General features: G+C 43.6%; 6 protein-coding genes across 6 annotated transcripts; 4 read left to right on the top strand and 2 right to left on the bottom strand.

Moving 5' to 3' along the window:
* The first annotated feature begins 4,070 nt into the window (after positions 1–4,070).
* Positions 4,071–5,692, top strand: LOC112901985 (rubredoxin-2). The gene is made up of 4 exons (XM_025970868.1): positions 4,071–4,425; positions 4,513–4,571; positions 5,139–5,256; positions 5,408–5,692. The coding sequence occupies exons 1-4, from the start codon at positions 4,229–4,231 to the stop codon at positions 5,487–5,489; spliced, it is 456 nt and encodes a 151-aa protein (XP_025826653.1). The 5' UTR covers positions 4,071–4,228; the 3' UTR covers positions 5,490–5,692.
* A 1,343-nt stretch (positions 5,693–7,035) lies between these two features.
* Positions 7,036–11,915, top strand: LOC112903318. The gene is made up of 15 exons (XM_025972560.1): positions 7,036–7,472; positions 8,236–8,330; positions 8,405–8,518; positions 8,650–8,754; positions 8,843–8,914; positions 9,116–9,228; positions 9,332–9,463; positions 9,548–9,616; positions 9,732–9,819; positions 9,933–10,004; positions 10,081–10,181; positions 10,345–10,462; positions 10,544–10,603; positions 11,343–11,453; positions 11,640–11,915. Exons 1-15 carry the CDS (start codon positions 7,292–7,294, stop codon positions 11,766–11,768), a joined length of 1,560 nt encoding a protein of 519 aa, XP_025828345.1. The 5' UTR covers positions 7,036–7,291; the 3' UTR covers positions 11,769–11,915.
* Positions 11,916–12,157: 242 nt separating this feature from the next.
* Positions 12,158–14,833, bottom strand: LOC112903319 (succinate dehydrogenase assembly factor 2, mitochondrial). The gene is given in 5 exon segments (XM_025972561.1): positions 12,158–12,699; positions 12,785–12,853; positions 14,338–14,464; positions 14,558–14,675; positions 14,678–14,833. Coding segments are annotated over 5 exon segments (525 nt in total). The 5' UTR covers positions 14,742–14,833; the 3' UTR covers positions 12,158–12,552.
* A 3,255-nt stretch (positions 14,834–18,088) lies between these two features.
* LOC112903507 (protein COFACTOR ASSEMBLY OF COMPLEX C SUBUNIT B CCB1, chloroplastic) lies at positions 18,089–20,570 on the bottom strand. Its single transcript, XM_025972772.1, has 4 exons — positions 20,241–20,570; positions 19,442–19,566; positions 18,766–18,918; positions 18,089–18,671 (listed from the first exon to the last, which is right to left on the bottom strand). Exons 1-4 carry the CDS (start codon positions 20,544–20,546, stop codon positions 18,485–18,487), a joined length of 771 nt encoding a protein of 256 aa, XP_025828557.1. The 5' UTR covers positions 20,547–20,570; the 3' UTR covers positions 18,089–18,484.
* A 1,588-nt stretch (positions 20,571–22,158) lies between these two features.
* LOC112902898 (receptor-like protein EIX1) lies at positions 22,159–22,707 on the top strand. The gene has a single exon (XM_025972090.1). The coding sequence runs from the start codon at positions 22,206–22,208 to the stop codon at positions 22,704–22,706; it is 501 nt and encodes a 166-aa protein (XP_025827875.1). The 5' UTR covers positions 22,159–22,205; the 3' UTR covers position 22,707.
* Positions 22,708–22,709: 2 nt separating this feature from the next.
* LOC112902897 (receptor-like protein EIX2) lies at positions 22,710–25,287 on the top strand. The gene has a single exon (XM_025972088.1). The coding sequence runs from the start codon at positions 22,728–22,730 to the stop codon at positions 25,092–25,094; it is 2,367 nt and encodes a 788-aa protein (XP_025827873.1). The 5' UTR covers positions 22,710–22,727; the 3' UTR covers positions 25,095–25,287.
* The last annotated feature ends 1,658 nt before the right edge of the window (positions 25,288–26,945 follow it).

Raw genomic sequence — 26,945 nt, 5'->3', positions numbered from 1 at the left:
AGATTGAGGCAAGGCAAAAGGAGATAATCGCCAAAAGTGATATTTCACTCTCTCCTATTCATGCTTCTATGGACTTCCCTCCTCCATCGACCTTCTACAATCCTTGGGAGGAGATGGGAGGTCCCTCCATGATGTTTGGTGCTCCCCAAGTAGATGATAACGATATTGAAGAAGATTTGGGCGGGCGTGAGAAGTCAGATGACAAAGAAGAAGAGGAAGTGCCCGCTGCCAACACACCCACGGATGAAGAAGAAGAAGTGATGATGAAGGTGATGAGGACGACGACGATGAGTGATGGCTATGGAATGGGCTCTCCTTTTTGACGCTTGATGCTAAAGGGGGACTGAGCTCATCATAGGCTATTTGGTCGGTGGATGTTGGGCTTTATCTATCTATCTATCTAGCATCTAGTACACCATAGGCTATTTGGTTGGTGGATGTTGGACTTTATCTATCTATCTAGCATCTAGTAGCTTTGAACCATGAACTCTAAGTGCTTGTGGACATGTGAGACTTTGTGTCTGCGTTATGTGTGGTGGTTGTGGTGTGCCAAGTGAGATTTTTAATTTGTAAGACTTATTCATGACTTGTTTTGCTAGTGTGGTTTTAGAATTTAATGCTCTTGTAATGATCATGACTTGGTGGTGTTTGTTTATTTTCACTTTGTTGTTGTGATATATCTTGTCATATGCGTCACATTGTTATTCATCACACTTTGCACCCCACGAATGCAATGATTCTATCTTGAGCCTTAATTTCTATTTTGAATTAAGGGGGAGCTCTTTTAATATGTGCAAATGGCATTTGAGGCCATTTGTGATTCTATCTTGAAAAATGCACAAATTAAGGGGGTTCAACTATATGATTGAATTCAAAATGGTTTATGGTATTACTTGTGAGCCTTAATTATATTGTCATCAATCACTAAACAGGGGGAGATTGAAAGTGCATTTGGCCCTTTAAGTGGGTTTTGGTGTTGATGACATGCATAAATAAGGAGCTAATGTGTTTGTCAAGTCATGGACAGGTTAAAATTTAATAAAATGAAATATTTGCGTGAAAAGTCGCCAATTTACTTGATAGATGGTGATGGAGATCAAAAGAAGATCTTTATTTATTTTCTATTTTGAATTTGAGTATAGGAAACACCGTACTATTAAGAGGGATACGAAGAGATGACTTGAAGATGTTAAAGTGTTTAATTGAGATGCTAACTACCCAAGAGAGGGGGTCCTTAGTTTTCTCACTTGTGCACTTAGTTTTCTCACTGACTCAGTGTGTGTCGGAAGTTCCGACCCCTGCCGGAAGTTGCTTGATAGTTCCGACAGGGGGTCCTTGGCCGGCTATTTTTAATAGGGCCGGAAGTTCCTACTCCAGGTCGGAAGTTCCGACAATCTCTTAACTAGCATACTAATAGATAGTTTTTGAAGCTAGAGTATTTATACCCCCTCAGCGTCTCCTTCGTATGTGGCTGACCTCCACGCAAAGAACACCTCCAAGAACATTCACTTCACTTCCTCAATCCCTCCAAGAGCTAATCCTTAAGTTGATTTGAGCTAGGACTTTGGTGAGAACAAGATTGAGGTGTAAGACTTGAGCATTTGAGTGAGAACGCAGCCAAGTTCATCTCAGAGCACATGAACCATCTTCATTCATCAATTCGCATTTGTTACTTTTGAAGCTTGCTTCTAGACGATCAGGCATTACCCGATTGAGCGTTCTCTCATGTGTGTGCACCCCGGGAAGTTTGTATCACCCATCCTTTATGGATTTCATAGTAAGTGACTCAATCCTCCTTTTTGGTTGATTGAGTGAGGTAAAGAGTTAGTGGAAGACCCAGCTCTTTGTGAGCTCCTCGACGGAGACGTAGCTTTCTTAATGGGAGTGAACTTCGTGAAAAAATCTTGCGCTTATTGCATTTATTTAGTTCTTGTTCACCTAGAATTTGTTTTGTGCCGATCTACGTACTCAAGTTGTTGTGCATGCAAAGATCACTTGCAGAAATCTTCTAGTATCATTGCGCAACTTTTTTTCAGCCAGGTTCTGCAGTTTCAAGTTTAATTTTGAATTTTGTATAAGCATTTTCCTTTTATCGGAAGTTCCGGTCAAGTGTCGGAAGTTTCGACCCATCAGAACTTCCTACGTAGGGTCAGAATTTTCGATAGGTTTAACCACTGCGAAGATTTTTTAGAAATTTTTAGATACGCATATTCACCCCGCTCTAGGCATCACCAAGATCCTTTCAATAATAATAACCAAAATATAAGTTCTAAACATAAATAACTAAAAAGATTACAAAACAACCAAAATACAAGTTCTAAACATAAATAACTAAAAAGATTACAAAACAGTAAAGGCTACTCCAATATAACCCCTTGTTTTTTTATACCTCAACCCTTCAAGTACAAGGTACATTATCTGAACTCACTTACTAACTCACACCACCACACTCACACACGCACGCTAGACCTAGAACCTATACCTAGAAACTTCACGTGGCTGAGAGGTATCCGAAGTCACTAGAACCTATACCCAGAAACTTCACGTGGCTGAGAGGTATCCGAAGTCACTAGGCAGTCACTAGAACCAATACCCATACTAGTGCGAAGACGGGCACGTCACCTTGATCATTATGCCGCATCCGAAGTCACTAGAACCTATACCTAGAAACTTCACGTGGCTGAGAACCAATACCCATACTAGTGCGAAGACGGGCACGTCACCTTGATCATTGTGCCGCATCCGAAGTCACTAGAACCTATACCTAGAAACTTTTCACGTGGCTGAGAACCAATACCCATACTAGTGCGAAGACGGGCACGTCACCTTGATCATTGTGCCGCATCCGAAGTCACTAGAACCTATACCTAGAAACTTCACGTGGCTGAAAGGTATCCGAAGTCACTAGAACCTATACCCAGGTAGGAATCGCGAGTCGAGCAGCGCTCGAACTCACGGTAGGCAGCTCCCCAACCTGGAGCGATTGCCACCTGAGCTACGGCTCGTTTCAGTTGTTGGAAAAGATTGATGATATCCTAATCTTTTACTTGACTGAAGAATTATCTCTCAATAAATATAACCAAACAATTGTTCCTTACTGGACCAGTGGGTTTTACTTCTTCGTGGGCGTGTAAATATGTGTATTTGTTAATCAAAGGTATGCCAAGGCATATAGGAGCATACGCCTGCCGCCGCCCCTGTCCGGGCTTGCAAAGTAGAGTCTTTTGTAAAATCTCCATAAAGGCAGAAAAACAATCATTTTTCACTGATATTGGAATCCATATATCCATAATCTTATCCATTTTACGAACCGCTCGGCTAGCAAAGTTTATTGCAGTGGAACCTATCTATTTGGGTTCGAGTCCTAACTCTACACCCATGTAGAGTTAGGGTGCATTTTTTAGATTTATTCCAAAATTTAAATGGCGATTTTCTTTTAGTGGTAGGTAATATGGCCGTTGATAGTGAGACGCGTACGATGACTTTATCAATCTTAAAGATCTGCAAACTTAGTCCGTTGGAGATGCTTATAGGAATAGTGTTGCGTGCATGTATTCACGTAGGTTAGCGTGCGCGTGTATTCATATGGATAAGTGTGCATGTGTGTATTTATACAAGTGAGTGTACGTGTATGTATACGACCGTTTGTGTCTCTATTTGTTTTGGAAAAAAATTACCTATTTTTTCCGTTTCTTTTTTCTAAAAATACTGCAGTGGAAGGGAACTAGCACGGTGGTGAAGATGAGGAGCCCGCACTGATGATCGAGGAAGCCATGCAAATTTTATACAAAATCCGTCATTTTATTTTTTTGGTTGAGGTGAGAGGAAAAAAATAAAAGGAAAGCCCTGTTTCCAAATGGCCCCAAAGACAGTGACAGACATCAGGAGCTGGTGTGGCGAGCGCGTCCAGAGGAAAGGGATAGCGAGCGAAGGGTCACCATGGCCGCCACGCAGCTTCCACACTGCCGGCCCCCCAGCTCTGCACCCTCCACCCTCCACCTCACCTCGAGCTCACGCCGGGCGCCACCAAAAGGCAAAAGCAAAAAAAAGCGACGCGTCAGAGCTCGCCGCCACACCAATCCCCTCTCGCTCCCTCTTATCTCCTCGGCCCCGCCAGCTCCGCCTCGTCATTGCCCCGCTGCCGCTTCCTCGTCCAGCAGCTCCGTGCCGTCCCCTGGCCTTAGCGTGCCGGTCTCCCTGCGCGCGCGGCAGCCGGCAGCTAGCAGAGATGGCCCTGCAGGCCCCGTCATCGCTCCTGCGGGCGCCGGAGCGGCCGTCCGCGCCGCTCCGGTCGTCCTTCTCGGCGCCGTGGTTGGGACTGCGGCTGCCGGCGCCGGCGCGGCGGCGGGCGGCCAGGGCGGCCACGGCCGCGCGGATCACCATGCGAGTCGCGTCCAAGCAGGCCTACATCTGCCGCGACTGCGGGTGAGCGACCTGCTCGTGTGCTCTGTCAACTGTCATGGCGTTGTCAGCCTGCTTGGTATTCACAGTTACCTCGCCGCTGCCGTGCAGGTACATCTACAATGACAGGACCCCGTTTGACAAGCTGGCCGACAACTACTTCTGCCCCGGTGAGGATGAGTTCCAGCAGAGTCCTCTGCTGCTTCTTCTTCTTCCTCCTCTCTCTGTTCATCTAATTTCCTCACTTGGTGCATGCGGCAAATATATAGCTTCTGTTTCTTCTTGGCCTTCAGTTCAGAGGTTTCCTGTGCATTAGTATGCTTGAGAATGTTAAGATGTGGAGCACTTTTATCCAAATGCATAGCAATACGTTGACAAGCAACATACTACTACTGCATAGAACGGTGAACATAGAGTAGAAGCCTCAAAAAACGTTTTTTTTTCCTTTTACATGCTTATGCAATGTCAAGTTGAACACCACCATGGCAACAATTTTGAAGAAATCACGCAACACCACTAATTCCACGTTGTAAATTCAAGCATAGCAACTCATTTGCTTAAAACACACAAACATTTAATGTTTGCATACACAGCAATGTTTTCAATTGTTACATTTTCATCTAAAAAAAATTCTTTGTAATTTAAAACGATGTTCTTATTTACTTGTCACTGCCCACATGAAAAGGATATATACTCTTCTCCAATGGTTGAGCAATCCTTGTCCACTGTTGATACAGTTTGTGGAGCTCCGAAGAGGAGGTTCAGACCATACCAGCCAGCGGTGTCCAAGAACGCAAACACCACCGATGTCCGCAAGGCGAGGAAGGAGCAGCTGAAGAAGGACGAAGCAATCGGGTAATATAACAAGCCTATAGAAAAACTACAAAGAACACATGAAAAAGGAATTGAAATATTCAAAATTTGCATTAAGCCTGTACGGTTGATGTACTAGTCAAGGAATACATCAACTGACTTAGCAGAGATTTTGCATCTACTCGGTTCGCAGGCAAGCCTTGCCGATCGCCATCGTCGCCGGGATCATTGCCCTGGCCGGCCTCTACTTCTACCTCAACAACGCCTACAACTAGACGAACAAACAGGCTTCAGAGACGATCAATCCATTTGGTGCCGGGGACAGGATTCTTTCCATTTTGCCCTTTTGTTTTTGTGGCTGTACATGTGCGTGTGTCATGCTACATGCATACTCCTAGGGATCCAACCTCCATGACTGTTATACAAGTCGTCGTTAATCTTGAAATGCCATACACGTTACTCAACTTACAGCTGATTATGATTTTAAGTACTACACTTCCGTTCTAGCTTTTATTTGGGATTTCAAATGGGGTATAAATCATCTGAAATAACTGGCTTCCAAAAGTTTATCGGGCTTTTTCTTGAGCTACACGCCTGTAATGCCATTTAAAAATGGAAATAAAAAAGGAAGAAAATGCTACTCTAGGAAAATTAGACATGCGTTTAACTGTCAATATAGGTATAATCGAATCGCGTAGAGCGCATTTATAGTTGCTTTGCAGTTGATATAATTAAGGTAGCTTGTGATGGAGATGGGCTGGAAATAAAGCACTCAGTTAATCCCTTGTGTCAATAATAGGCACTCAGTTAATTCTGATAAATAATGAGGACAATTTTAATATTCAGTTGATGCACCAGCCACTACTTTCAAAATCTTAAGTTGGGGAGGAAATGATTCTCTAATACTGCATGACGTACCGCTCACATATGTAGGCTCTCCTTCAACCTTCAAGTGTGATGAAATTGTAGGATACCAGTTTATAGAATTCAATAATTCGTCCCAATAAAGTCTCAACCTCCTGGCTTGTGTATCTAATAATACCATCTTAAGTTCCACGAACCAACCAATTGCTCCCAAAAACAGTAAACTTTTTTAACCTTTTTATGATTCACCTTTCACCCAGCATTTATGGAAGCGAATAAACATGCATGGCACAAGTGTCTGCTGTGAAATTTTAGTATTAGTATTATGCGTACAAAGCGTCTCTAGACCTTTGTGGCATATAAGAACAGTACAACACCATCAGGACGCAACAATAAAGATCAGATCTTTCAATGAGAGCCAACAAGACAGGTGAAATCAACTAAAACACAGTATCATCTCGGTCCTCTTCAGTTGTACTGCCTCCATCCCAAACTATAATTTATTTTGACTTTTCTGGTTATGCATCTAGATATACACTATGTCTAGATATATAAAAAAAATATATACGTAAAAAATCCAAAATGATTTGTAATTTGGAACGGAGGGAGTGCCTCATGTGTCACGGTAATCACTTACCCGAATTGCATAGAAATAGAAAGGAATGCAGATCAACGAGTCTCAACATGCTTTAAACCTCAATGCTCAACATTTGGCCACTAAACTATATATTCAGTGTAAATCAAATACAAACTAACTAAATCCAAATACTACGGGCGTCGAATGAATTCACCGAGTTTTTTTTCCTATAAAACTGTGTTTTATTTCAAGTCTTCGACCACGATAGGTGTGCGTGCACTCAATTGCAACGTAATGTCCACGACTTTAATCTCCCTTTTTGTCCTCAGGCTGTCGGCACCTCAAATCACCTTAGTTTATCTCGTTGTTATACTAATCACGCGGCCTCATAATTAATCAAGGCCGGGCTTAATCACCCTTCCAAATCAGGAACCAACCAGCGACAGGCCGCTGCTCCTCGTGCCGCCACCGCGAGAAGGCGCGAACCCGCCACCACCCGCGCCCCCGGCATCACATCGCATCGCGCATCGCCGCTCGCCGACGCGATCCTTCTCCCCCGGCCTCACGGCTCGAACGACCGAACCCGATCCCGGCCGGCCGCGCCTCTATACATCGCGCCGGCCGCCCGGCCCGCTGATGGGGGAGGCGGAGGCCGGGGAGCGCGACGGGAGGCCCGCGACGGCGTCGGCGGCGGCCATGGAGGACAAGGGGAAGGCCAAGAGGGACGGCGTCGTCAAGGAAGTGATACGGCTCGAGCGCGAGTCCGTCATCCCCATCCTCAAGCCCAAGCTCGTCATGAAGCTCGCATACCTCATCGGTAATCATACCTACATTATCCACCTCGTCCATCTCCGTCTGGTCTTTTGGTCTGATTGATCATGCTTCCGGATGCGCGGGCATTTGCCGGTGGATTGATTTGGGTCGCTCGCGGGGCACGGAGGCGCCCAGTTTGTCTGATCATTAGGTTCAGTTTCTTTTTCGTTTATCGCCCTTCCTTGCATTGCAACAAATGGACAAATGGACCTCGAGCCGTGCATCGGGACGAGATTTATATTGGAGGGAAAATGCGAGTAATTTATTTGATAGCTTTGGGAGCCTTAGGTTTGTACATTGGTCCGGATTTTACTTAACTGCTGAAGAAAAAAAAGGAACACTGGTTTGGTTCTTCCAGCAAAGTTTGTCCCGGGAGTCATAAAGTTCTTGAGGGCGATGGTGCCATCCTATATTTTTTTTACTCTAATTAAATGGTGAAGGATCAGTCGGTTGAATGTTTGGTATTGAGGTTTTACAGCAACATGTTCTTTTTTTTCTCCAGTGATATGTATTGTTACTGTCTCTCACAAGAAACATGTCAATTTCCGCCAATGCTTCTACAGATAACATGAATCTTACATAATTTTAGTTATCGGTCAATCGTCAGTATCTTTTTAGAGTGATTAATGTGCCTTTTATTTTTTCAGAAAAAAACCCAAGATGGTTTACTTTTTGCAATACAATTTCTGACTATCTGAAAATTTGGAATTAAAACGTGCGAATCATTTGCTTGGCATAACGCACACATGCTCTTGACTACCCTGCAGAACGTGACAACGACCGTTCCGAGTTCATGAAGCTATGTAAGAGGGTAGAGTACACAATCCGTGCTTGGTATCTTCTGCAATTTGATGATCTAATGGTTCGTACCTCTTCTTTTATTCATTTACGACAGTCAAGTTGGTCGATTATCTTGATGTTTGTGCTTTGATGCAGCAACTGTATGCATTATTTGATCCTGTTAATGGTGAGAAGAGTTTGGAGCAGCAGGGTATGACATCCAGTGAGCTTGATACTCTAGAACTAAATTTCTTAACCTATATTTTTCAGGTTAGCTCACTGTCTATTCCTTTTCATACTAACGAGCATGCTACTGGAGATTTTATATGACGATAACTTGTACTATAATACAATTGTTGATCTTAAGTATGTACTATAATACAATTGGTGATCTTAAGTAGATAATGGAAAAGAGCAACTTCAAGTTGTTATCCGACGAAGAGTATGAGGTAGCACAGTCTGGCCAATATCTTTTGAACCTCCCCATACAAGTTGATGAATACAAGGTATGGAGTAACTTCTGTAAAAGTTTGGATTTCCATGCTGACACTGCAATTTACATCACTTTTCAACTAGATATTTGTACAAATATAGGTAGACAGCAAGTTGTTGAAAAGATACTTTAAGGAGCACCCACATGATAATCTACCAGCATTCGCTGATAAGGTATTTTTCGTTTCCTGTAGTGCACTCTACTATTCATCTTTCCTCAAAGTATACATTACTCGTGCTATGCCAATGATTCATAACTAGTCTTTCTTTGGATACACATCGACATTAAAGTTAACATGCCTCTGTTTTTTTTACTTTTTTTGAGCCATACATAATAACTTATCAGTTATTTTCGCATCAACCACATATTTGCAGTATATTGTCTTCCGTCGGGGCATTGGAATAGATCAAACAACTGACTACTTCTTCATGGAGAAAGTGGATGTCATCATATCTCGAGCATGGAGGTCATTGCTGAGGGTAACAAGGTATCACATCTCAATATCAACTGTTTTCGTTTTCGCTGAACTGGATGCTTTTCCTTTGATAAAAGAATCATATCCTATTATTGATACAATTTTTTAATATCAGGATAGATAGATTATTCTCCAAGAAACAATTACCTTCAACAAAGGACAAAAAGAAAACTGACGAAATTAATGAAGATGCAGAAGAACCAGACCTCTATGTTGAGCGCGTTCGTCTAGAGAAAATGGAGCTAAGGTTGATTAGGGCTAGCTTCACAGGAATTTCGGTAATCTAAAGTTGAGCTTCTTTTCTAATGTGTTATATACCATTTTATGGCAGCATAAGGAATTTGTTAAGAAAAATGACAATTCAAGAGCCTACATTTGAAAGGATGATCGTGGTGTATAGGTTTGTATTTCTGTATTCATGACATGACCTTTAGCCTTCTTAAATCTTTAAGTAATCTCTTATCATCGGATTTTACACGCTGGCTTACTAGCTTGTTCTGATCCTAATGTTACAGGAAGGCTAGCACAGAAAGTAAGCCAGATCGTGGGATATATGTAAAGCACTTCAAGCACATTCCAATGGCTGATATGGAGCTAGTCCTGGTAATATATATAGGTTACTGGAATTGCAATTCTTATGAACACTTCTACTTATCTTTAGGCACGTTCTGTTTGTTCTCCTAGAGTACCTGACATCGATCAGCATTGTGTTGTAGCCAGAGAAGAAAAACCCTAGTTTAACACCAATGGATTGGGTTACATTTATAATTTCTGCCGTGATTGGCTTGGTACGTCTCTTATGCTTTTGACATCAAACATGCATACTACCTATCTTCAACCATCTGAATAATGTCTTTCTTTCAGGTCACTCTAATAGGTTCTCTTGAAATGCCAAAGGCTGACATATGGGTTGTCACAGCTATCTTATCTGGTCTGATTGGATACTGTGCGAAGATCTACTTCACGTAGGTGTTTTTTTGCTCATAAGAAAGTTTTTTTTGCTCATATGACACTCTTGAATATCAGTAATGTATGTCTGAAGGTCCTGAAGGAAAGGTACATTTTACCAACTCAGTCAATTTCCTGGTACTATACTGATATACAATGAATTTCTATCTTTCAAAACAGATTCCAAGCAAATATGGTCACATACCAAAATTTGATTACAAAGTCAATGTATGATAAACAACTTGATAGTGGGAAAGGAACACTTCTTCACTTGTGTGATGATGTGATCCAGCAAGAAGTATGCAACCCTCACTAAGTCCTTGATAAACTTAATTTGTCTTGCATGTGCCACCAAAATAGCTTAAACCCGTTTTTGCAGGTTAAGGAGGTTATCGTTTCTTACTATGTTTTGATGGAGCAAGGAAAGGCCACTATACAGGTAACCATATATAGTTTATGCACTACTTTTAGTGATATTTTTGCCATATATTTTTGTGCAATCAAAGTTCTGCTTGGGTAGTATATTCGTGCTCAGCTGTTGTTTATTCTTTTTTATCGCCATATGGGAGAACAACCTTATGTTACAGACTTACAGGCTGTTAGAAGTTTAGCATATAATTGTGTTGTATATTTTCCTCCAGTTTACATTTAGACAATTTCACCATCTTGGGTTTGCTGCTAAACTTTAATATGTGTTGCCATGTTAAAGTTTATGAAAGGAAGTTGATTATATCCGATGAAAACTGGCCAAGTGTTGGAAACTTGAAAACTGCATCGAAAATCATATCTACAAGTTCTCAAAAATCTTGAAAAACTCAGCACCCGTAGTTTATGTCATATCAACACACCACAGAAAATTTCAGTACCAAACTCTATCCAACTCATGAGGTTAAAAAATCACAGACGTCGGATACATGGGCAAATTAACACAGGTTCTCTTTTTGTTATTCTAAACCTTGTATTTGTATTTTGTCATCTCTCAGATGATATGGATTTTGGACTAATTTTTTTATATATGGCATAATAACCTCAAATATGGATGCTAAGTTTTTCAAGATGGAAGATTCAAGTTTTCAACACTTAGCCAAATTTTCACAAGATATGCCCTCTTACTTATGTGTCACCTGGAGTCTTGACAAATGACTTGCTGATATTGCTGTATCTTATTATCTTTCCAGGATCTTGATTTACGCTGTGAACAGCTCATCAAGGAAGAGTTTGGCGTGGAGTGCAACTTTGATGTTGTGGATGCTGTAAAGAAGCTAGAAAAGTTGGGTATTGTTTCTCGGGTAAGTTCTTTTCGCAAACTCTAAAGATCACCAAAAAGAACAGAATAAATGTGGATACAGAATGTCATCTTGTGTGTCACTTTTAAGGCCACTACGGTAATCTTCAATAAAAGAAGTATCTGCCAGTTGAAGATTTCTAAGCCTAGGTGCTCCGTCGGTTGGTCCTTACAATAATTCTCTACTCAGGACTCAATTGGGAGGATCTTATGTGTTCCGTTGAAGCGGGCAAACGAGATCATAGGGACAACTACTGAAGAAATGGTGCTCCGAGCCCAGCAAGCCCCTGCTGCTTCATCAGTTTCACGATGCCAGTGATAAATTCATTCAATCTTGCAAGATTCCGCGCTTGATTGATAGCCTCAAATACAGGTTGTGTTATTCTTTCATTTGTTCATTTGTTTGCAAATAAGAATGATATCATCAATTTTTACAGTGTATGAGAAGGGGAATAATTGAACTGAATAGCGCTGAATTAACATGGATAATTCTGAACAAATAATTGATTTCACTGTTGCACGCCAGCCTTATAATATATACGGAAACAATTGAATCATGGCAGATTTTGTTCTGACAAATTGCATCACCTGATGTTTGTTTAATCAGAAACAACTCCGGATAGCCGAAAGGCTTGTCCGATAAAGCATTACCATTATGCAAAACTATCATCTATAATATAGCATAATTGCCTTCAGAAAATACAGAACAATAAAACTGATAACAAATTAGAATACCAGGGTGGGTGGTGAGGGAATAATAAGTTTAAATCCGAATGCTTGACCTTGACCTATTGCCAGTTTGCCACCAAACAGGTAATCAATACAAACACAGCAGAAAAAGAGGTAGAGCCCTAATCCAGAACTGCCAGGAGCAGCAGGAGAGCCAGTGGCTGTTACCAGGGGTATGAAAATATACAGAGCAGAGCATATTAGCACAAATCCACAGCTACAGACTAATTCTCCAGATAACTTCAACAAACGGTCACGCACGTCAAACATGCCAGCCACGGTTCAATTTATTCTACACCAGAACCATATGCGAGAGAAAAGGTACAGGGACTTATTTAGGACATAAAACTGTCACCCCTGTTTCAAGCCCCTCTTCACTGATTTCCATACTTTGGTCCATCTTTGCCTTTCTTTATGTCGTCCCATCCTCTCACCCATGGCTGACCTGGTGTTGATCGGGTCTCAGGCGAGGCATGCTTGGTTAGGTTATCTGTGACCTTCGACTTGATGGCAGTGAACACCTATTTGATCATGAACTGACCAGTAAAAAAGCAGTCGTTCCAAGAAAAAAAGAAGTAGCAGAATAATGGTTGCAGTATGCCATACCGGGTTAGAATTCAGATCCTCTGGTGGCTGCTCCTGACCAGTAAGCCATTTCCACAAATCCGGGTTTTCCTGATGAATCAGTTAAAGCTACATATATAAATTTGAAATCAGGTTTGAGACAGTATACAATACATGCAACAGATAGAAATAATTCTATATGTCATTATCAAAAGGCAGAAGGCACATACAGGAGCTACCCAGTTAAGGCCCCTAATAATCACTAACCTGACAAATTATGGGTAATCTGATGGAATGCAAAGGTAAAAGAACAACACTAATAGGGGCACCTTGGAGGATTCTAGTTGACCTATTCATGGCCCTGATCTAGTATTGCAGAAACAAGTTCTGAAACTGGCAAGTACGACAAAGTGTTGGATTCTTAATTAATATTAGAAATTGTGAAGCTCCATCATGATGTTAAAGCAAAGAGATATACATCTCTGGTTAAGGCACAAAGTTCCAGATTTGTTTTCTGTTGATTCAAAGTTCAAAATGTCAATGTTACAGCAACAAAGCAGTACATGAGATTTGCGAACTATGCCATTACTATGCCTATACTACCCACACCAACCCAACCCCAAACTTTTTTTCTCCTTGCAGCACAGTGCACAGACACTGAATTCACAGAGAGCTAATGTTGCTGTAAGCAAGATCAAGCACACAACTATCTGATATCTAGAACTGCTTTTCATTTTAACTAAACCTGAGTAAACATGACCCAACATGAACAGATGATTAATATAGGAGCTTTTATTATGTACTTATCATAGGAGATATTTTAATCATGGGAGCTATAGGAGCTTTTATTTTCCCCTGAAAAACATAAGAGGGTCCACTCAAAGAGCAGAGAGTTCTTTGTAGTTCCATAAACCTATTGACCTTTAGAACAAATAGAACATAACATAGACAATTTTACATAGACAATTTTACATCACCAAGCACAACTCATTGTGCTCTCTTAACAACAAAATTTAGCCTGAAGAGACATTCCACTCGGAGAATATGACTTACTTATTTCTTAAAAACTTGAAGACCTTGAACTTGATTGGAACATCAAAAATCAAGCCGCTTTCCAAATTCTTAAAGAAGGGTTGATTGCACAAATTGAACAAGGAATATCTGCCAAGATGAGCAAATATCGCACCTAATGCTGCTAATGAATTACTGCATATCAGATTGCTCAGCAACCAACCAACAAACTAATCAATTAACCGATTGATCTACTTGCTCAAAAAAAAACAAAAAAAAGGTGGCACAGAAGAACCATCAGACGACGAAATTAAGATTAGACTAAACGCTGGAAACAACAACTTGTGGAGGGGAATACACTACAAAGCAAAGCAAAGCAAGCGGCCGTAAGCAAGTCCATCGATGAAAAACCTGAACAGGTTTCCTTCCTCTTGCCTCTGTCCCTTGTCGTTCCCCTGCTCGTCTTGCGAATCTTCCCCCAAATCCATGCTCCCCCCCCCCACCCCCCACACCACCCCCCACATAAACTATCTCTAATTCTTCAATCTCTGAAGCAATAGAAAACCAGAGGCCAGGGAACTTACAAGGTCGAGCACTTGCAGGAGGGCACGGATGTTGGGCTCGTCCATGGAGTGGACGTGCTGCTCCACCCAGGTCCCCAGCACCAGGTCCAGCTCCAGGAAGCCCCGCTGCTTGCTCCGGTACACCAGCCTGCGCAGCACCATCCGCCAGTCACTCAAAACGAAGCAGACGCCGAACGAAATCTCAAGGTATACCTCCGGAAACACGGGTACGGTCGCGCACCTGTTGAGTAGGCGGCGGCGGCTCTCGTCGGAGGAGAGGTCGACGGTGGTGGTGGCGTTCTGCTGGGAGGCGGTGAACGCGGAGAGGAGGCGGCCGGCGGAGGCCCCGGGGAGGGTGGGGTGGGGGATGGGGAGGGGAGGACGCGGCGGAGGAGAAGCGCGCGGCGGAGGAGCGCGGCCGCCATGGCTCTGCTTGGCTCGCCGGCGGCGGGCGGAACGAACCGACGAAGAGAGAGATCGGCGACGGTGAGGGGGGAGGGAACTGAGAGGGGACGTGGCTGACTAGTGGCCCCGCATCGCCGTGTATATAGTGGGCCGAGGATCGGTGGGAGACGTGGAAGCGTCTGTGTGGCGCGGCATCCCCTAATTGATGCACGAGGCCTGGCCGTCATGGCTGACAAGTGGCCCCACACCGACTTGCCTTTATTGGGCCGCCTAGCGGGTTTGTATAGATTACGTGTCTCTACAAATTTAGTATTTTTTACCCTATTTATCAAGATAAAATAATAATGGTAACTTCATATACGATCGACATATAAATTTCTAGTTGATTTATTATTTTATCTGACCTACATCAACAAAGAGTGTGATTGGTTGGTTGCACAACCCTAGGTACATCGCTTTGCAAATAGTTTGGATAGTAATTATTTCGCTTTAGGCTTATTTAGGCTCCATGCTAAACGGACCAACACTAAAATAAACTGATTCGATTTGGGCTCCAGCTCTCCAGCAGTTCGGTGCGAACTTGGTGCTGATACTATTGATTCGATTTCTTATGAGCTGTATCCGTGGGTTATGCTGTGGTTCTTGATATGGGCTTTGGCTCTCCAGCTCTCGCAGTTATGATTCGACTCCGCGAACCCTCACCTCTACTTTCCTGCCGCCACCGCCTCCACCTCCGCCTCCCTACTGCTTCCCAGTTGTCACCTCCACCTCATTCTCGTCCCGGTCCAAAAGAAGCAGCTACCACTACTGGTCATTCTTGAGGAGCTCGCCATTAGTGGCGGCGCGGACTGCATCTGGGCGCTCACTTGCAGCCGGTGCCGCTCGCCGCAACTTCTTCTACTACCACCTCCAACCTTTCCGAACCTCGCCTCAGTCGCACCATCCGTAGCTTCTCCGACGTCAATTTGTACGAGGCTGCCATGGGGATTGGATTTAGGCGTCACGCGGTGCCGTGCATGCCTCTTGTGTAGAGGAGAGTGTGATGAGAATCGTGCGCAAGAAAGTTTTTTCTTCCAGTTTATTGTAAGCTGCCAAAACTTCCACTTATCTTTCCTCTCTTCTAGTGCAGGATATTCTATACTATTGTCTAGTGTAGGATATCCACTAGCATGTTAGATAACATTGATTCTGCTGAATCTACTGCTCTAACCTTCTAGCCTGTTACCTCAACATATCTGCAAACATATTAGAAAGCTCTGATAATTTTCATTGAACCCAAACATGTATTAGAAGGTCCAAAGTTTGGGAATATTTTGAGCATAATTTAGTTAAAACTGATGATGGTTTTAAAGCTGTGTGCAAGTATTGTCAAATCCATTTAAGCACCAAGTTAGGAACTATCGGCCTTAGAACCCATAATTTTCATTATTGTCATTCAACTGTGGAAGCTGACATAAAAAGATTTGTAGCAACACTAAAGAAACCTATAGAGAACTTTGTATTTGACAATCAGCTTTCCTGTCAGCTTATGATTGAGTTTGTCATACATGCTGAAATCCCGTTTAACAAGTTTGAAGATTGATACTATGAGCCATAAGCTAAGACTATGCAGGCATAACGATTGTCAGTTGTGTGGTTCAGCAAACAATTCATAACGATTGTCATAGAATGAAGCAAGATCTTCAAAATAAACTTCAAGGCCTAACTCTCATGCAGGGGCGGACGGACTAGAGGTGCATGGGTGTACATGATGTATACCCAATAATTTTTATAAAAGAAAATCAGTTTATATGCATATACATATAGGTATACATGTCACTCGGTCAAATTGTATCTATTTGAGCCCAAACAAAGTAAATAGGCCTGCTTTCTTGGCCCGCTGCCTGATGACCCAATCCCCGCTTCCATCATTCACGAATCCCGTTAGTTCAGTGCCTGCTTGGCTTGCGGAAGTCGCCAGCCCGGGCGGGTATGGATGCGGAAGTCGCTGAGGATGGGCGGCCACATCGACGCCGCACGCAGCTGCTACAGCCACAACGTGTCCAGTGGCTGCCCCACCAATGGTTCGCGATGCAAATTGGCTATTATTGATCAGTTCTAGTTCCTGTTATTGAATTGGTGTGCCGTTGCCTCAAAGACTTCTCAGTCTCGAGGCATTCAACTATGAATTTTGTGAAGAACAAGCTAAAAATAGTGTGGAGGATCAATACTTAAATATTGCTTGGTTATAGTTATTGAGAAAACAAATTCCCTACATGTTATTGGTGAAGACATCATCTCTCATTTCTAAAAGCCGCTTCATTGAATTAATTTGTAATTTATTTATTAACCGAAAGTTTCTAAGATATTGTATGGATAATGGACTAAGGAACTATTTTGTGTTGTACCATGTACCTTTTGTATGATTATTCGGTTCGCTAATTTTTATATACACCCAATACTGGATTGCTACGTCCGCCACTGCTCTCATGTGTGCCTAACGTTATATATGTGGACATCTATACATAGCTTAGGCTACATGGTTGCAACAATGCATTATATCATTTCTGACTTCAAGATAAAAAAAGAAGATAATAAGTTTTAAGGAGATCAAGTATCCACACACAGATTTTGCTATTGGAGAAACACTTATGAGTTGCCTAACTAAATGGGGCATAGCGAGTAGCGATAGCAGCTTGCAGTGGTGGACTCTAACGGACCAGCAATCATTAGCAGAAGTGAATCCATGATTTTGGAAATAATTTTTTAATGGGTGGAACCCATGGATAAAGCATTGATTTGGTTAGGTGTGGGGTGAAAGGAAGTCACGGTTTGGTGCGTTTTGGATTTTGCACGTCGATCAACAGAGTGGATAAATTAATCATCATAGACCGTACATGGGCTGGCGTGGATACAGTGTGGATCCCAGCCCATTTGCAGGGCGATATGTACATGAATTATAACTGCCCGTACTTGGAAATGTCAATGATAGGTCCAACTCCTTCATGGGCCTACCTGCAGGCTTTCCTTCTTCTATATACACTCCATCGTCCGCGGTCACAACTCACAATGCAATGCTAGCCTGGTAAAATGTCGCTTTTAATTCTTTTTTTACAAATCCCAGAGCTTTGTTGGAATTAGTTGTTCATTTTCAAACAAGAAAATACAATTGGCCTTAAAGTTCGAAGGAATCGGAAAATTTCAACAGATTTGGATGCGCCAGGCAAATGGCGGAGCATGAGGCCAGCGCGAAGTGAGAGGCTGAAGAAATGTTACAATGGCCAAGAGTAAGCGCGTCAAGAAGCTGCCACCGCCAATTCAAGAACGTAGTGATAATTTTACAGTCTGGTTTCTGTTGGAGAGAAGACGCAAATGTATGCTAAAAATCTGGAGAAAAATGACACCCCTTGCAAGTAAAGAACAACAGGCAGCATGACAACAATGGTCTAAGCACTAGTTCAGTTGTTCTTTCGAGCTGTGAGATGCAGCCATACTCCCACAGATACATCTTCCTCCCCTAAAAGGTCTATTATTTCCAAGCTCAAAAAGGTGTTTCTCGATAACTTTTTACAATGACCTCAATTTCCTGTTAAGTTAATACATTAAGGATCCTTATATTTGCAACACTCAATAGTAATCAAACGCCGTATGAAGATCTCTTCTTTTCTATAAGCCAAGGTACAGATTTGCCCGTCGAATTTTGCATCCCCTCACCTGATCTTCGCAATTCACATCGCAGCAAAGACTGGTCTCCACTTTATGGTCCCAGAAATCAAACTCCTGGTCATGTCTCAAAGATGCCCTTCACGTATATCATCCCCTTCTCGCTAAACTTGAGCTCCTTCCTCATCTGCTCAACTTGGACGTCATCGCCTCGCACGAGGATCTCGGATACGTTCCCATCATCGGACAGGATCATCTTGACCTTGATCTCTTCTTTCCTTGATGCTTTTGTCCAGTAGTACACTCCCCTGGAGCATCATGAAGGGACAGTTAATACATTAATGCTGGAAGTTTTATTATGGATTGCCGGGAGCTGAGAGTTGCTTTATTGCAGAGACATACGCCAAGGGGCTTAGGGTCATAAGCCAGAACCAGTTGTTGCCACCTTCTGGGACAGCGATTGACAGAACAAGCCCAACGCTCCCTAGGCTAATGCAGGTGCAGAAGGTCAGCAGCGCTGCTTGTCCTCTGCTTGGTACCATCGTGCCCTCAAAACTGTCCAGAAATACAAAAATGTTTCCATTTACAATGCATTCTCATGTAAAGTAAACTCCATAAGCGCATTAGATTAAATTATATAAATATCATGGATCGCAGCTTCACTGGATGAGTCACCAGGGACCAGAACAGCCGCTAGTCTGCTACATTACAACTGCGCTGCTATTAATTAAGAGAATAAGATGATAGATACCATTTTCTTCCAATTTTATAGTTAAGCGCATCATTACAATTCTAACACTTCTAAGTAACAAGTATTAATCCTATAATAATTTTATCTTTGTAATTTTGTTCCTTGAAACACCAAGTACTGTGTCTGATGCTACAGTGGAGATCACTATGAACTCAAAGCTTCAAGTTGGCAGCACCATTTAGATTGGCAAACAAATTAAACTGCATTAAATGCACTCCTAAGAGTTTTGGCACACCACACTACAATGTAGTTTGCTTACTTCTTTTCTCAGATAGTCACATAGCTAAGTTCTGCTGCACTAGTATACAACACGAGCATGGTACTTACGTGATAACCTCGCCACGGTCTGATACAGTGAAATTGTTTCGGGTGAAGAACGACAGGATCTCTCCAGCCACCTGATTTGGCGCCATCAACTGCCCTCCCTCTTTGACAAATGTCTTCTGGACAATCTGCATCCACCGATTCGGCATACATATGACAAACGGTGCTGCTGAATTTTGGCCAAGAACCAAACAAAAAAATTCGACAAACCACACTAACATCTGAAGTAGTAGGCTAGCAGCCAAACTTTAGCCACTACCAAACTCTGTTAGTGAAACAACTTTGCCGCATCGAGAGCTAAGAAATTTTAATTATGCAATGCAGTGCCGTCCCTATCGGACATGGTGGTGGCATCTTGGACCATGTAAACCAAAGAAGAAAAGAAGAGGGCGTCCCCTTTAGCCGACAAAGAACAAGTCCACTCCACTACCACTATCCACATCACACTGCACTAGCAGTCACATCTGGAAAAGAAGGAAGAACGAAGCTTGCTTCAGAGTTAATCACGCGAGCTCGAATGCATGTGCACGCTCGCCAAGGATCACCTACAGTTCTCGATACAAGAAAAGCTCATCCAGAATCACCCAGCTATACAGCCACGGATGCATGTACTCGGATTACGGTAACACTGGCAAGCGAAAGTGGCACGAGTACGGCGCACCTACACGTGTGTGCGGCACGCGCCCTGCTCGCAGCGCACTCGTGGGCGCGCGCGCGCCCGGCGGGAGCTACTCGGAAGCAGGCCAGGGATGCAGGAGATGGGGGAATGGAGGATTGGAGGGGGAACGGATTGGTTACGGACCTTGGACTTGACGGAGCGCTTGATGAGCGACCACAGCCCCGGCACGGAGAGCACGAAGAGCCCCAGCGACGTGTAGTAGCTCGCTTGCGAGTACCCGGTCCCGCCGGCCGCCGCCACCGCCGCCGCGGCGTCGAGCAGGACCGCGGCGTGGTCGAGCGACGCGCGCGCGGGGGAAGCGCGGAGCCTTCGCCTGGGCCCGGACACCCGCCGGGAGAAGGCGGCCGCGCCGCGCCGCGGCGGCGGCGCGGCGCGGAGCGGGAGGAGGAGGCGCCTCGCGGCCGCGGCGGTGGTAGTGGCGGCGTCCATTCTCGGTCTGGGGATAAGGCCGCGGGGGTGGGAAAGCAGGGGGCCGGTGCGCTCATAAAGATGGCGGGGCCCACGTGTAAGTGGGGGATGTACTATTGCCTTCTGGCAACTTGGGAGGCGGGGAATAGGACACGTGGAAGAATAAGTTACCTGGAATAACATTCTTTAAAACCATATTGCAATTTGCAGGGGACGAACAACTAGTCAGCTTATATTGCTATCCAAAGAAGCATCTAAGAGCTGGATGAATACAGCCCATCAGTCCATGAAAAAATAGCTGCACTTGCTGCAAGGCTCGATAACCTTCAGGTTCACAGCCGCGGGCACTCTTCCCTCGATGCATCTCTGCATGGCGACGCGGGCCTTTCCTGCCTCTACAATGGCCTCCTCATTCAGCGGCCAGCATCTGCCAATGCTGGCAAACCTCCTGTCGTGGCCACGGGTAGTGTCTAGTGTGAGGCACTGCACTCCAATGATTCTGTCTTCACCATAATGTGGATCGTGAGCTCAACCATGCTCCTCGCGGAGCAAAAGCCGGTTATCAATATGATTTTTGATTTTAGATATATGGATTTGATTTTGATGCGTGTACAGATTTTGATGAAAAGTTACTTTTGGACATTATAAATTGATATCTTTTACAAGTATAAACTACTCCTGACCAATAATTAGACAAATTATATGCATGATAAGTAAAAAGATCTCGTGCGAATAGATTCACGTTCCACGCATATCTTTTAACTCGAATCGACTTTGTAGTAATTAATAATACTAACAAATACACTTGTACATGCTATAGGTGAAGTTATATAAATATATTGATCAATATTTTTTTCCGAGATTATACAGTACAACTTAGATACTCATAACGCACGCAGGCTCACACCCTTACGAACACACGTACGCAAACCGTCTCACTGTCCACGGAAACATCGCCTACCGAGTACAACGCCGTCAAATCCTAGAAAATTCGCTCCTACGAGAAGTCGAACCTAGAATCTTAGGCGCTACCGAGTCTCTTCTAACCACTAGACTACAAGTCTTTTTGCATATATTGATTAATATATTATAATACTAAATGTGATTTTATAACAAATATGATATATTGTACAATATATATATCATAATAGTATTTTTTATTATAATTAAAAGAGTAATAACGTATTCCATGTCGAGCCGAGGACTTGTATTTTCCGGTTGTACTTATCAAACTCTATTATTGGATCCACTAAGAGGGACCAAGAAAACAATCATCTCTTTAAAAATAAGTAAAGATAAAGATGTTGTTTGTAATTGATGATCGAACTATATTTCTGAAGACTTTTTGAAATCTTAATACATCTTATAAAAAGAAATAGAGTGAGTGTTACAGATTATTAGTTGTCAAAGTTACGTTTAAAGGACGTGTTGGATCCGTCAAGGGAGTAGAAAAATTTAGCAGTTGAGACATCCCCATCTACGTCCCAGTCTTCACGCGCTGCAGCGCAGTCAAAAAGCCACGTCGCGGCGTGTTCTCAATTACACACGCGACGGCCCTTCACACACTCCAACGCCAACGACCATGCCAACATCGGTGATTCTCAATCACAGATGACTTGACCGTGCGGCAGTAGTATCTGCAAACCTCCTTCGGCTGCAAAATCTCACCCCAAAACTAAGATGATGCTTGGGCTGAGCTCAAGCATGTCCATCCCCAATTTCCTGCTCCTCCTCGTCGCAACCGCTGCTTCCTCTTCCTTCACCGGAGCCCATGCCGGCGTCGCCTGCGCGCCCGAGGAGAGGGAAGCCCTCTTGGCGTTTAAGCAGGGCATCACCGGCGACCCGGGGGACCTCTTGGCAACATGGAAGTCGGATGAACCTGACTGCTGCCGGTGGGGAGGAGTCCAGTGCAGCAACCTGACGGGCCATGTCCTCGAGCTTCACCTCGGTGACGGAGCTCTGACCGGCGAGATAAGTCATTCCCTGCTCTCCTTGCAGCACCTGGAGCATCTCGACCTCAGCTTGAACAACCTCCAGGGACCAACCGGCGAGATCCCGGAGTTCCTAGGCTCCTTCAAGAACCTAAGGTATCTGGACCTCTTTGGCATGCCGTTCTCCGGTGCGGTGCCGCCTCAGCTTGGGAACCTCTCAAAGCTCTACCATCTTGATCTCTCGAGCTAGGGCTGGGCCTCGCAGCAGCAGATGCCCTGCACTGATCTCTCGTGGCTGAGGAACCTGCCTTTGCTGCAGCATCTCAACATAGACGGGGTGAATCTCGGCCGGGCAGATGACTGGCCGTACCTGGTGAACATGCTTCCCTCTTTGAAGGTCCTAACTCTTTCCGGTTGCTTCCTCACCAGCGCAAACCAATCGCTCCAGCGCCTCAACCTTTCAAACCTTGAGGAGCTCGATCTCTCCCACAATGTCTTCAACCACCCAGTTGCATCCTGTTGGTTTTGGAATGTGACGAGTCTGAAGTACCTCTACCTGGATGAAACTTCCCTGCACGGACAGCTTCCAAGAACGCTGGGAGACATGGTATCCCTTCAAGTGCTGGAAATGTGCTGCAATCGTAATCACTTGAGCGCCGCGACGACGAACTTGGAGAAACTTTGCAACCTGACGGTTCTACGCCTTGATGCGTCCCTCTCGTATGGAAATGTAGCACAGCTGTTTGAGAGGCTGCCGCAGTGTTCATCGAACAGGTTGCAGGAGTTGCATCTGCGGTCAAACAACCTGGGAGGGTCCCTACCAAACTCCATGGGGCATTTGACAAGTCTAGTCGTTCTTCAACTCCATGGGAACAACATCACAGGGTCTGTCCCAGCGTTCATAGGGAATTTTACGAAGTTGAAGACCCTGGACCTCTCTGCTAACCACCTTACTGGACATGTGCCACCTGAAATAGGTATGCTGGGTAATTTAACTAAACTGGATCTACGACACAATGACCTGGATGGCCTAATCACAGAAGAACAAATGGACGGGTTACGAAGCTTAAAATACATGTATTTATCCTATAATCAATTGAAAATTGTGGTGGGTTCAGAATGGCTACCTACCTTCAGGCTACAGGATGCAGTTTTTGCATCTTGCCACATGGGTCCTCCATTTCCCGCATGGCTTAAATCGCAAGTGGATCTTCTTTGGCTCGATATCTCAAGCACACATATAGGTGACAGGCTCCCAGATTGGTTTTGCAATACATTTTCAAAGGCCGTAATCTTGGACTTCTCCAATAATCAGATCAGCGGTGGCTTGCCAATAAATATGGATATCATGTCACTGGAATGTCTATATTCTAGTTCAAACAATTTAACCGGTCAAATACCTCTGTTGCCAAGAAACCTTAGCTTTCTGGATATCTCAAGAAACACTTTATCAGGACCCTTGCCATCAAATTTTGGAGCACCAAAGCTAAGAGGGCTTATACTGTATTCTAATTACTTTAGAGGTCAGGTCCCAACATCTATATGTGAATTGGGCTTGTATGCGTTGGATTTGGCCAATAATTTTTTTGAAGGAGGACTCCCCGAATGTTTAAACATGACAGATATGACATATCTATTATTAAGTAACAATAGCTTCTCTGGCGAATTCCCAGCAGTTCTGCGAACCTGCACAAGTCTATCTTTTCTTGATCTATCACACAATAGATTCTCCGGAAGATTGCCCATGTGGATCGCGAGTTTTAGGTCATTGCAGCTTTTGCGACTGAATCACAACATGTTCTATGGGAATATTCCGAGCAACATCACAGCTCTCACAAATCTTTATCATTTGAATCTTGCAGCCAACTGGATGTCAGGTGTTGTACCTCCGCAACTCTCAAATTTTACGCTTATGACAAGGAGGTATATACTGCATCCTGATGAAATCATCAATGGGTTCCAAGTAATAATTGGTGAGTTATTGGTAGAAACCAAGATGCAACAACTAAATTACCGTGGTTATGGTGCTTTGGAGATACTGAGCATCGACTTGTCATCCAACTATTTAACCGGTAAAATTCCAGAGGGAATAACATCTCTTGCTGGACTGGTAAATCTGAATTTATCTCGGAACCAATTGAATGGAGAAGTTCCAGACAAGATTGGGGCCATGCAGTCATTGGAGTCACTTGATCTTTCCAATAACAACCTTTTAGGAGAAATCCCATCAAGCATATCAAGTTTGACATATTTGAGCATTTTGGACTTGTCTAGCAATAATCTGACAGGAAGAATACCATCAGGACGTCAACTTGACACACTCTACATGATTAATCCCTCAATGTATGACGGAAATATTGGTTTATGTGGGCCTCCTCTTCAAAGGAACTGTCCGAAGAGTAACACATCTATGCATGGAGATGAAAAGAGAGATAAAAACCATTCTAAGCCAATGTCCTTGTACTTTGGACTTGGCATCGGATTTGTCGTTGGTCTCTGGGTGGTTTTTTGTGTCCTACTGTTCCACAAAGCCTCGAGGATTGCTTATTTTCTCCTACTCGACAAGTTCTACGATAAAATTTATGTCTTTGTGGTTGTAACTTGGAAAAGGTTTACAAGAAAGGCAGACATAAGCTAAGTGCTTATAAGCAACTAAGGCTGGTGTGGCTTCCACTGGCCACTGGAATCGAGTGCCAGAATACTTGAAGGTAAACCGGCAGTGACGTTTTTAACACCTATAGGTTTTTTTTGGGGGTATTTAACACCTATAGGTTGTGCATCTTGTTTTCGGCGAATTTTGAAATGATGAATGTTCGTGTAAAGACGATAATGCATACACAATGTTATTAATAAAACACAATGCATGCTATGAACCGAGTGATTTGGTTTTCTTCTGTTGTCATTCCAGTGTTACAATTCCACCACTTATGCCTGGTCATCCTCCATTGCCTCCGTACTGGATGTGAAAGAGAAGAATAATAAGATTATTGAGTCCATATATACCTCTTGTCTAAACTCGAATTTAAGCAAAGCTACTATGCATAAACATCAAAATTTTAAGGTCTAGTGAAAAGCCCATTGATTCACCTTGTGATCACAAAGACATAGGTTTTGAGGGTTTTAATAACTAACCATAGCTTGATCAAAATATATCTTGGCAAATACTCTACCACAAATCAGAAGAACTTTGACTGTCAGAAATCGCAAAGAAAAGTACCAAAACCGTCAAGAAAATAGTCCATGGCAGCCAATCGCCAAGCAAAATCCGCCAAACATGGAGAGCCAAGGAAATTCAACTTCCTTAGACTGCGTAAATTGTGTAATTAAGAAAAGAGAACGAAACAACAGATGTACGTGTTGATGCCAATTCAGCTATTGAGGAAGAGGATGGTGGAGGCGGCGGGCGGCGGCAGAGGAGTCCAGTAGCGATTTCAGCGGAGGGAGTCGGGTGAAACTAGTGATGGTACTGTTTTTTGCTGGTGCTCAATGAGACGTTTTGCAAGTGACATATGAGGGGTCCAACGTGTCAATGCCATAGTGATGCCAAAAATATTATGGTCCTCTGTTTTGTGACGAGAACGTTTCTGTCATGGATGCACACGCCAAGCCTTTTCCTGATCATTTTCGCCTACAAGTGAGACGCTAGCTGCAGCTTCTTTTCTTTCCTCTGCACACGTCCTGCTGTCTTGGCCCTTGGAAAACCAAAAGTAATTAAGTGGATGACAACCAAACAGGCCCGCATTTTCACCTCAACGGAAGATAGATAGACACTAGTAGTACGAGATATGGATTTTCAGAGGCAGGGAAACAATTCAGTAAATCAGATTTCCTGGACTCGGCCAATGAACACAAAATATCAGTCAAAATCAGAATTTGTTTTCTTATGATTTCAATAGAAACGTCTATCAGATCTGGGGCTTCGGGATTGTGCACATGACGTACATATTTTAGGATAAAGGGTGGGATATGACCCACACCTTACACCAATTACCAATTGTAATTACTCGTACTATAGTAGAACTAGTCGGAGTAGTAGGAAACTACCAAAAAAGTACTCGGATAGGACTCCTGAGCTCGTATCCGGCTAAGATTTCCATGTAACCCTGTCCCGCGAAACTATATAAGGGCGGGCAGGGATCCCCTCCAGACAAATCAACCAGATCAACACGTAAGGCAATACCAATCACCATACAGGACGTAGGGTATTACGCTCTCGGCGGCCCGAACCTATCTAAACTTTATGTTCCTTACACCTTCGAGTTCCTGATCTCGATAACACCCCACCTACAACTCACCACCTTAGGGGTATCCTTCGGTGGCTTGGCAGTAAAACACCGACAGCTGGTGTGCCAGGTAGGGGTGTTCATCGAGCATCCACCAGAGAACTCGATGGCATCTTTCTGCTTCACCAGCACCATGCTCGATGAGGGCACAACGATCACCTTTGGCTCCTGGATCTACGTCACCAACGGCTTGGTTAGTTTCAACA

Source organism: Panicum hallii, chromosome 8 (genome assembly GCF_002211085.1).
Source record: "Panicum hallii strain FIL2 chromosome 8, PHallii_v3.1, whole genome shotgun sequence".
NCBI lineage: Eukaryota > Viridiplantae > Streptophyta > Magnoliopsida > Poales > Poaceae > Panicum > Panicum hallii.
This window is presented reverse-complemented; position numbering and strand designations above follow the sequence as displayed.